Source organism: Piliocolobus tephrosceles, chromosome 19, assembly GCF_002776525.5.
Source record: "Piliocolobus tephrosceles isolate RC106 chromosome 19, ASM277652v3, whole genome shotgun sequence".
NCBI lineage: Eukaryota > Metazoa > Chordata > Mammalia > Primates > Cercopithecidae > Piliocolobus > Piliocolobus tephrosceles.
Window position 1 is genome coordinate 6,729,223 of NC_045452.1, and position 11,072 is coordinate 6,740,294.

Sequence of the window (11,072 nt, forward strand, 5' to 3'; positions counted from 1 at the left end):
AAAGAGCAAAGATGCTCAGTCTTTGAAGATGGGAAGAATTAAAACTTTAACGTGGTTTGACCAGAGTCTGTCCTCAGGTGAGCCTGATATGTGGCAGCTCTTAGCATCGAGCCCCCAACTAGGATTTTTAGGGAAAAATTATGGTTCACATTTAGTAGTGAGTATTGCAGGGCTGGGGGCGGGGGGGGGGGGGGGGGGGGGGCGGGGTGGTGGAACTTAAAGATGATAGAAATTATTTATCTTTGATCTGTAATGACATCTAGAATCTAATAAGCTAAAAACAACCAGCTTAAGAAAAAACGTAATTCTGTTGATCAAAATGAAAAATGAAACAGGTTATGTCTACGACTGCATGAGTTCTAGCATGATACATCCTGGACTCTTAACAAATATTTGTTTGGGGAATTTTATGGGGATGGAGGAAAACAGCTGGATGGTTATGTTGATGTTTCCACTGGTGAATGTATCACCAGGCAGTTGCAATAGAATGAGATTTTAAATGCTCCATTTAAAAATGGAACAGTGAGATTTATTACAGATCTTTAAATAAAACCAGTCCATATATGGAACTGAAATATAATGTATGCTTTGTTTTGGGATTGCATTTCTTTTTTTTTTTTTTTTTTTTTTTTTGAGACAGAGACTCGCTCTGTCGCCCAGGCTGGAGTGCAGTGGCCGGATCTCAGCTCACTACAAGCTCCGCCTCCCGGGTTTACGCCATTCTCCTGCCTCAGCCTCCCAAGTAGCTGGGACTACAGGCGCCCGCCACCTCGCCCAGCTAAGTTTTTTCTTTTTGTATTTTTTAGTAGAGATGGGGTTTCACCGGGGATTGCATTTCAAGCGTGTCATTACTTTAAATGTTCCTTTTAGTGTAAGCCATGTTCCTTTACATAATTTTTATAGTTTTTAAAAAATGCTTATTGCATTTACATAACACATCAGGCATATTAAGTTTTATTTATTTCCAAATAGAAACAAACTGTTAGATCTGGGCTTCGCTTCCTGTTTCCTTCTCATTACTGTTTCCTTGGTGATGCATAGATGTCCACAGTGAATTTTGTTTTCCTTTCCTCCCACTGTAATGAACAGGGGGTCGCCGAGGCTGAGCGGTGTCTCACATACAGGACAAGGCTGCCCATGGCCCCCTCCCTGCCCATGGATGTGCTTCCTGGTGGGTGCCCCATCAGCTCTTAGGCTGAGGACAGAGAGAAGAACAGGTCCACAGCTAGGGAACCTGGACACCCAGAGAATCCGGGAGGGACCAGCTGGGACAGTGAGCCCTGGACAGAGGACTCTGACCATGGATTTTGTATGTGATCCTCCTCAGGGACCCTCAGAGGCAGACCAAAACCCCAATCCCCATGTGTCTTTAGGGCCCAGGTCCTTCCAGGTCTTCGTTTTACCACCGCAGTAGGCCCCGGGCCACCTCCTCCCATGAGTTGCAATGTACAGTCTCCTCTTCAGGCTGCACCCTCCTTATCACATCTGACCCCACACCGGTCTCCTCATCCCCCCTATAAACCATCCCCTGTTCACTTCCATTAGCATTTTTGCATCACTCTGGGATCACAGCCTCCCCAAGGATGTCTCTGCAGGATATCCATGTTGCAGAGAGTGCAGCCCCTTGACAGGACAGCTGGGCCTGGCCCACCCAAGGCTGAGCATCTCTCTTGCTTCTCTTCTACACCAGCTCTAGACAAAGCCAGATCCAGAACTTTCAGAATGCTGAGCCCACGTTTTCTTAAGCATCAGACTTCCTCTCTCACATCTGTGGGTCACACAGGCTGGATTCTTCATTCTCGTCATTTCTCCCAGTTTCCGAGCTCAGGAAATGGTCAGCATACCTTCACCAAGAGGAGGGGATACCTATGGGACCAGGCTAAGGGCTCCTGGGCCTCTGGGTCACACAGGCTGGATTTTTTCTTGTCCCTACCTCATCCGCACCCACCATGTGTGGGAGGCTCCTTTTGTTTCTAGAAACAAATTGATTCTGTTTGCACTCGGAAACCAGTAAGAAAAGGAGTTATTTTTACTGAACTTTGTGGTCTGTTTCAGTAACACAAGTGACAGCAGAAGCCTTGGCATGAACTGCCATTGGTCACAGGCAGGGATAAAGGAGGGACGGGGCAGAGAGGATGAGTGGGGTGGATCTTCTCTCATTTCCCTGTGGAACAGGAACCTTTGGCAACATGGAGTCAGGATGCAGCTGTGTGACACTGATAACCAGCCAGGTCCTCAGGCTGGAGCCCAGAGGTGGTCTGGGAGGCTATGGGAATAAACCCAGAGCAGGAGGATCAGGCTGGGACCCCTGAGGGACCATCACTGCTGTCCTAGGTCATAAACTTAGGGGCTGTCTCTGGAAGGCCTCCATAGCCATTTCCATAGGAATGCCCAATGGTTTTGCTGCTCCCTGTGCAGAAAAAGGAGACCTTGAGATGGGGACTCCTCAAGAATTTTCCAGGGAGGAGTCACTTGAAGCAAATATTGGGCGGTTTCTGTTCCCAGATATTCCACAGACTCACCAGTAGACCCTGACACAGCGAGAAGCTTCAATGGTGTAAGAGAGGAGGAGAGAACACAGTCAGGCCCTGAAGGATCAGGAAACCCACCCTCAGCAGTTGCCGTGGTACTGAGTGCGATGAGCTGCAGGAAAGTCGCATCCCTGGGACCTACTTCCCCCATGGCCAAGGAGCAGCCTCAGCCTTGTCTCAGCCATGGTGGAGCCTCCCCTTGATTCTCTCATGTCCTACATAGGGGTTCAATGGCCTCAGGTCCACAGTTACCCTCAGACCTAACCCCATCTCCTGACACTGCCGCTGAAATGCAGGCACCCAGAACTGAGCCAGGTCAGCTCTATATCCAGAATTCCTCCCTGACCTGTGTTCTCAGGCAGCATTTCATATTTGAGTGCCTTATTCCTGAGACATAGTGAGCCTCAGACAGACCTGAGAACAGACTACTGGGGATGGAAGGGGAGGTCTCTGCTTGTACGCTGGAAGAGCAGAGTCCATACTGCAGGGGACTGTTCACCTGCTAGGATGTCCCGTTCACCTACTAGGATGTCCCTGGGCTTCAACCATGATGTGAACTAAAAAAGGCTCATTTTGCTTCTTTCAAGAAAAATAGTCCAGCTTCACAGGCACTGGTGTCAGCACACATGGACATGCAGCCAACACTTCAGGGTCATCAGATGCTTTGGCTTTGTTTTGTTTTACTGAGACTTCAGAAGAATGAATGGGAAATTGACAGAAGAGCCTTTTACAGCTATAAAGTACTTCCAAATGTAGTTTGTGCCTAGGCCAGTTATTTTAAAGTTTAAAAATTGTTACGGAACAAGACCTAAAGCAGGGTGAGGTTTTTGTCCCACTTCCCCATGTGTGTGTGTCACTGTGAGAAGCATTGCTTGGCCAAATCATACAGTAATAGTCAGCCTCATCCTCAGACTGGAGCCCGGAGATAAGTAAAATTCCTGTATTGGCCGAGGCATCTTTGGATCCAGAGAAGCGGCTGGGGACTCCAGAGCCCTGGTGCTTATCTGAGTCTGAGTAGTAGTACAGGAGATACCTGGGAGGGCTCCCTGGCTTCTGCTGATACAAGTATATGTTGTAGCTACCAACACTGATGTCACTGGACAAGGTGCAGGTGAGTCTGGCAGATTCTCCAGGAGATGCAGAGAAGGAAGGTGGCTGAGTCAGTACAGGCTGGGAGAGGGAACCTGCAAACACAGACACTCATGGTTGATGGGCAGGGTTCAGGTTGAAGTTTTTCGGGGATCCCTACCAGAAAAGCCAGAATCAGGCTGGGTGGCTGGCCCTGGTCTCTGAGGCCTGTCCCTACCTGTGCAGTGAGAGAGAAGCAGGAGAAGGAGAGGAGTCCAGGTCATGGTGGACACAGCCTGACATGCACAGTGGGGCTGGGCTGCCCCAGGCCTCCTTTTCTTCCCACCCTCTGCAGAGGAGGGGCTGCTCATGCAAATGTGTTCCCACCCAGGGACTGCCCAGCCCCTCCCTGAGCCCTGGGGATGCAGCTCAGCTCACACTGCAGCCTGAGGAGGAAGATGTTTTGCTTTTCCCCTTGGGAGGGCTCTGGAAGAAAACACCTACTGAAACCATCCACACGTTCCTGCTCAGGAGACTCTGCCACACCATGGGAGGACATAGATGCTAAGTCCCCATCAGTGAGCACAGGGTCTTAGCCCCTAGTCTTGGATTTCTTTGAGTGAATGGTCCTTACTGAGCAGCTGTGCAGGGACCATAGGGCAGTCCCCTGCATCCCATGCTGGTTAGAGGACACTCACCTCCCCACGGCCCAGCTGATCTCTGTAGCTTATTAGTCACTGTCTCTATTCACACCTCCGTGGTCTGATTGCTAGACACTAATTCCACAAGGCTAGGCATGATTATTGTGATTTCTCACTCCCAGAATGAGCCTTGGTCCATGGGATGTAGACATGGACATATATAACTTTTAAAATCTAGAAAAATCTAACTGCCCACATGTGCCATCAGCGTGGGCATCATGGAGAAGGGGCCAGCTGAGGATCTGGGTTGAGGGGCAGCTAGGGGCTGTTCAAAAGGATGGTGAATAATGAGAATTTTGCAAGAAGAATAAAAGATCCATGACATGTTAAAGGCAGCAATTCAGCAAAAGTTATCTCTACAGTGGTTTCATACGTTTTATAGAGCTTTTTACTCAATGTAGTGACATAGGGAAATGAATAGCATTGGTAGACTTACTTTTACCAGTGAATAGTGTGACATATTTCTCATTTTATAAAGCCAACCATCATCTCCATAAGTAAAACTTGTTGTTTTCTGCACAGTTGTGTCCCTGCTTGCCCTGAACAATTTTGGCTCTGTTCCCAGGGCAGCCTGTTCCAGGAACCAAGGACTTTCTGATTTTTTTTTTTTTTTTTTTTTTTTTTTTGAGGCAATTTGACAGTGCTGTTGCTGTGGGCTTTCTCTAAGGGCTGACTCTGAGGAAACAAAGCTGCATTCTCTCAATCATTGTCCCTGAACTGAGACCTGGGCCCTGGTTAGCAGCAGCCCAAACAAACGTGAACACAAATGGTAAACAGCCCAGTTTTCCTGGTTGTAGGTGGTGCTGTAGGGTCGTGCTCCTAGAAGACCTGAAATATTCCTGTCTCACTTCCCCACAGACTGCAGAGGACTGTCTAAATCCAACATTAGTGACCAGCCTTGTCCTCAGCCTGGAGCCCAGATATGCTCAGGAAGGTCTCCTTTACGGACCGATCACTCAAGAATCAGTTCTGGATCTGCAGGTGGACATTTACATCTATGGATCAGAGGTTTAAGAGCACTTCCTGGTCATTGTTGGTACCAGGACACAATCCCAAGACCCTTATTGCTGCTGTTTCCAGTGCAGGTGACTGGTTTAGCCACAGACAGACTGTGCAGGCTACCAAGTGAGCCCTGACTGCCCAGGACTGTGACAGCCAGGAGAGAGACACAGGTATGGCAGGTGACTCCTTGAGCCAAGGGAGAAAGGCAGAGCCCTGGTCCTCCCAGTGCCAGCCCCTGCCTTTCTATCTCCAGCCTCCTGTGCAGACGCTGAGGAGGGTGAGCAGCAGAGGGATACAGGGCATGGTAGAGAAGTCTCTGGAGCTCTGCTTCCTGAGCCACACAGATTAGGGGGAATAGCCGCTTTTCCCTGGCCCCTCTTAGAGGAGGGAACTCAATGCAAGTCTAACCTGTCCCCATGGTTGTTCCCCTCACATAAGATGCTGAGTCTGATTATACTTCTTGAGGACTGGGTGGCTGAGAGGTAGCAGAGCATGCTCAGTGACTCTTCAGGCACCCTGGGAGGATGCAGCTGCTGGACCCTATGAATACAAAATAGAGACAGGGAGACAGGTGTCTGGTGTCCCAGCCAAGTCCAGCCATGAACTCACTTTCCAAGCTGCACAGAAATCCATGGATCTCTCTTCCTTCTTGATTCTCACTACATTAGCACATAAGGCAGAGTGGTGAGGATTGGGGAGAATAAATTAGCATGCTTGTGTGGTTCACTGGGTTCACTGGAAAAGGAGAGGACTCCAGGAATCAGAAGGAGAAAAGAAAGGAGAAGGAAGAAGTGCTAGCTGAGGCAAAACAGGAGAATCAGCTAATTCTGGGCTACCTCAGAACTAGGGTATCAGAGAAGCTCGTAACAGAGAAAAAATAGGCTGGGCACAGCAGCTCATGTGTGTAATTCCAGGACTTTGGGAGGCTGAGGCGGGTGGATCAGTTGAGCTCAGGAATTCAAGACCAGCCTGGGTAACATGGGGAAACCTCATCTCTACCAAAAATATAAAATATTAGCAGCGCGTGGTGGTACGTGCCTGTAGTCACAGCTACTTGGGAGGCTGAGCTGGGAAGATTGCTTGAGCCAGGAGGTGAAGGTTGCAGTGAGTTGAGACCACAGCCTGAGCAACCAGGGTGAGACCCTGTCCCTACCTCGTCCACCATCCCCAACAAAAAAAAAAAAAAAGAGAGAAAATGTATGAATGTCCAATTCCAAGAAAAAAAATCTGGAAAAATACCAGTAGGTTTCCTGTTATAAAGCTCTTGATAATTCACTCAGGAGGATAGAGGGGAGAAGTCATTGACAGGAAAAGGAAGAGACCCAAGAAGGGAATTCAGGAATCAGAGATGTGGGAGGGGAGAGGGTAAGGATGGACCACACTACAGAAAAGACTGGATGAGAAGCCAGTAAGAATGTTGAACAGGAGCCAGAGTGGAGGTCAGGTTTGTTGTTTGTTTGCTTTTGTTTCCTTTCTTAAGAAAGGGTAGCCTCTCCCCACTTTGCAGCTGTCCTCCCTGGTCATATTCCTGCATGGAGTGTGAGTTCTTCCATCTTGGCTTACCGCAAACTCCCCTTCCCGTGTTCCAGTGATTCTCCTGCCTCAGCCTCCCGAGTAGCTGGGATTACAGGCTGCGCCACCGCGCCTGGCTAATTTTGCATTTTTAGTAGAGTCAGGATTTTTCCATGTTGGCCAGGCTGATCTCGAACTCCCCACCTCAGGTGATCTGCCCGTCTTGGCCCCCTAAATTGCTGGGGTTGCAGGCGTGAGCCACCGTGCCCAGCTAACTGTGGGGTTCTTCTATCATCCAAACACATTAGTTTCCTATGTCTGAGATATATCTTAGGTTATTGCCTGCCAAGGATTCTCCTTATTTTATACTATTCTTATGAATTTGTTATTGCCATTTTGTTATTAGAGGCAAGGTCTCACTTTGCCACCCAGGCTGGAGTGCAGTGGCATGATCATAGCTCATTGCAGCTTTGAACTCCTGCAGTGAAGTGACCCTTCTGCCTCAGACTCCTGAGTATCAACGATGACAAGCATGCCACACTATGTCTGGCTAATTCATTTTTTATTATTTAAAAACATGTTTTGTAGAGAAAAGATCTTGCGATGTTACCCTGGCTGGTCTCAAACTCCTGGCCTCAAGTAATTCTTTTGCCTCAAACTCCCAAAGTGCTAGGATTAGACACGTGAGCCTCTTCTCCTAGCTGGACTTGTTATTATTCAAACATATGTGGATTTTGTGTGGTGGGAACATTTTAGAAATGCAGAGACTGTGTCCTCACCCCAGAGCCACTGAATGAGAATCTGCATTTTGTAAAATCCCCAGAAGATTCATATGCGCAATAGAATTTGGGAAGTGCTGTGCCAACACATGCATGGAGACACTGGTGTAGTTTTGGATATAAATTATTCCTCATGCCTTAATCTGTTATGCTCCTTCTTACATGAATCAGAAACTCTTGTTTCTGTATTTAGTGCATTATGAAGTCAGGTATAATGTACTCAAGGCTTTCCATTGGAAACTTCAGGCATTTTTTTTCTGACCTCACAAAATCCACAGAAGTTACAAGGAGTGTTTTAATAATAAGATAATATCACATCTTTTTTTGAGTAGCAAACAATGAGAATTACCTAAAAGTGATAATATTTCACTGCTATTCAAATAAAAATAAATTTAGCAATTATTCAAGTATTTTATCCCTTTTAAGAAATGGAACACTACTTACATTAACCTGAAATGACAAGAGCATAAAGGGGTGTAAAAGCAGATGAAAAATCACAAGGCTTGATCACTATTTTGGAAATACTGAGAACAAAAATGAAAGAATGCATCCAAATAAAAAGAAGTAGTCACATTGATTGTTTGAAATAAAGAAGCTTTGCAGAGAACTTGGTGATTTTTAAATACTTTCTGATTTTATGTAATAGGCATGTATTGCTTTGAATGTAACTCAATAAATAAATTTTAGTAAGTTTAGAAAGTTTCTTCTCATTGCTCTCAGCTCAGAAAGCCCATCCTTTGAAGATGCTACTGAGATCCCTGCATGAAGGGGGTGTGTCATGTGGTGCTTTATGCAAATCTTTACCACATTCACCACCTTTAGCACCACCCAGGTTCTCAGCCCTGCGAGCAGCTACACTGTGAGGGGACAGCCCATAGTGGCTGTGTGTTGCCAGAGGAAGCAGCTGCTCTAACATTTTACATGACCCAGTGAGCAACTGTGCAGGATTCATTCAGTTTGAACCCCTTGAGCTTCTTATGATGCAGAAGACCTAGACCGCCCCCTGGTGGCTTTCCTGGACTGAGCATGTATTGTCAAATAACTTGATTTATCTTTTTGACACTGTCACTGTAAATTTCCCAGGTCAATTCACACCCATTATTTGTCTGTTTTTTGCTCATCACTATGTGTACTACTTTCTCTTCCTGTTGTTGAAATCCAACCCCAGTGACTATAATTTGAGTTTAGTGTTACATGGTGTTAATTTTTATCTGAATGTCTTGAATGACTAAAGGAATTGTTTCAATGACCCATTGGCTTTTCGACACTATTTTTGTTGAGTCTCATATTGGATAAGCAGCTAGCTAAAGTGAGCATTTCCAAAATAATTTATTTTAAAGAATTTATTAAAAAGAAAATGACCAAATATTTAAGGTTGAAGTTTTATTGTCAATTCAGTGGAAATTCAAGTCAGCCATAAGGATGATCAACAAGGTCTACATAAGCAACCTCATCCCCAACTCACACCCCCAAAAAAACCTGCCTGGACACCAAGCTTCGGTGAGCTTTTCTGACTGGCAATAATTCATGCATAGAATCACACTGCCAGGAGAATGCAGCATTGTCTATTACTTTACTGGGAGGGGACAACTGGATGCTTGTGCTTGGAATTCTCCTGAACTCTGCCCATGTGCCTCTTCCCTTGAATTATTTTAATCTGCATTCTTTTGTTGTAAAAAATCATATCAACAAACATCACAAGTTTCAGTGAGTGATGTGAGTCCTTCTTGGGAATCATAAGAAGTGAAGTGTTGTTGGGGGAGTCCCTAGCTTACAATTAGCATCAGAATTGACAGTGCTGTTGGGAACTCTTAGATTTTGCAGGTTCTAATGTCACATTATTTTTAACTTCAAAACAGATTTTATTTGGGAAGAGTTTCTCATTTTGTTAAAGCTGCAAGCAACCTTCTTTCACAATTATTCTTCTAGAGATCTAGTAGTTTCAGAGATCTCAGTGTTCAAAGATATATTTCAAAATTAATAACAAAGCCAAACCCACCCCAAAAAGAAATCACTTTTAGAATGATTTGGAATGTACATTGATTTCTGGTATTCTCAGAAACAAGCTCACCAATTCCTTGGAAAACGGGTATCATAGAGTCAGTGCCCACCGAAGGAAATGTCTTTAAGTAAGTTAGTTACATGGACAAGATTATTCACTCCTTAGAAAATACATCAATGTAAGAAGTCCCAGCTGGCAGGGCATGCAGTACAGCACCAATTTCCCAGAGGGCTTAGTGGATCTTGGGATGACCAGTTGTTGGTTTAAGGCCCACAGAAGAAGAGCAGTCACCGAAAGTGGAGAAAGAATATCGGCAGGCAGGGAACCTCTTGCAGTCGTACCCAGACTTTTAACTTGCTCTAAGGAGAGGCTGTGTTCCATAGCATCTTTGGGAGAACATTTGAGACAGTTAAAAGCAACAACAACAAAAGCCCTACAGTATTATTCCCCAGAAAGTCCGTATCTGAAGAGAAAGAGGGACCCATTCAAGATTCCTATGGAGGACTGTGTTTCCCATCCATTTCTGTCTCCAGCAGGTACAAGATATCAGCCAGAGTGTGCTCTACCACAGCGTCCCATCCCATGTCACTCAGGGCGGTAAGTGATATCATTTTGAGGATACTTGAAGCACAGTCCAAAGTTAATGAAAACCATGCAGTTCTTGTCCAGTGTGATGGCTAGAAAGTAGACACCCTCAAAAGTATTTTTGTAAGTCACACCTTGATTGATACCTTTTTATAAAATATTATCTCACTACCAGGAGTCTGTTTTAGGTTCTTCTCTGCTTTAGCAACAATGTCTTTTTCTTCAAAATACAAATAATTCTTGTACTTTATCAAAGCCTTACGTTCATAAGTATTAGGTATGACTTAGCTGTTTCCGTGTCTTCAGAAAGAGTAGTACAAAATTTAAGATGTCTCCCTTCCATAGCTTGAAAAGTAGTGTTTGCCAAGGGACTGGTAAAACTTGAATCTTTTTTGCTCTGCAAAGAATACCTAAATTTACTTATTGTTTAAACAATGTTATTTAGCCAAGTAATTATTCCAAGTGTCTGAATGGTCATCATGCACTCCCCGTATTTATCAATAAATGGTATAATACCCTTATCTTTAGAGAACATTGCCTTTAAACATTCGTCCCATGTTTGGGACTGCCATGTCAGGTGGGACAAAGCAGTAAAACACACTTCCTTCTTGTTTGCTTGCTACTGGAGGAAATAGATACTACTGCTATGATAGCATACATTGCAATGAAAACTGTAGTTGGTCATGAGATAAACAGGATGAGGTATCTATGCAAGACTTATCAACTGTGAGCCATTTTGTACAGAAGCAGATCCCCCTCTCCAGCTGGAGGGGCTGCTACCTTGCCACCAGCTTCATCTCCCCTTCTTTGGCCACTTTTGCATTTGTGGCTGCTCCTGGGCTGGGTTGGGCACCCACCACTAACATCATGGCCACCCCTAGACTTTCTCATA

At 45.4% G+C, this 11,072-nt stretch overlaps 1 pseudogene and 1 gene segment (V, D, J or C); both read right to left on the bottom strand.

Annotated features, from left to right (window-relative positions):
• Window positions 1-3,113: 3,113 nt before the first annotated feature.
• Window positions 3,114-3,903, bottom strand: LOC116418541. The segment is given in 3 exon segments: window positions 3,114-3,220; window positions 3,368-3,715; window positions 3,838-3,903. Coding segments are annotated over 3 exon segments (501 nt in total).
• Window positions 3,904-10,089: 6,186 nt separating this feature from the next.
• Window positions 10,090-11,049, bottom strand: LOC111527625 (annotated as a pseudogene).
• Window positions 11,050-11,072: the final 23 nt, after the last annotated feature.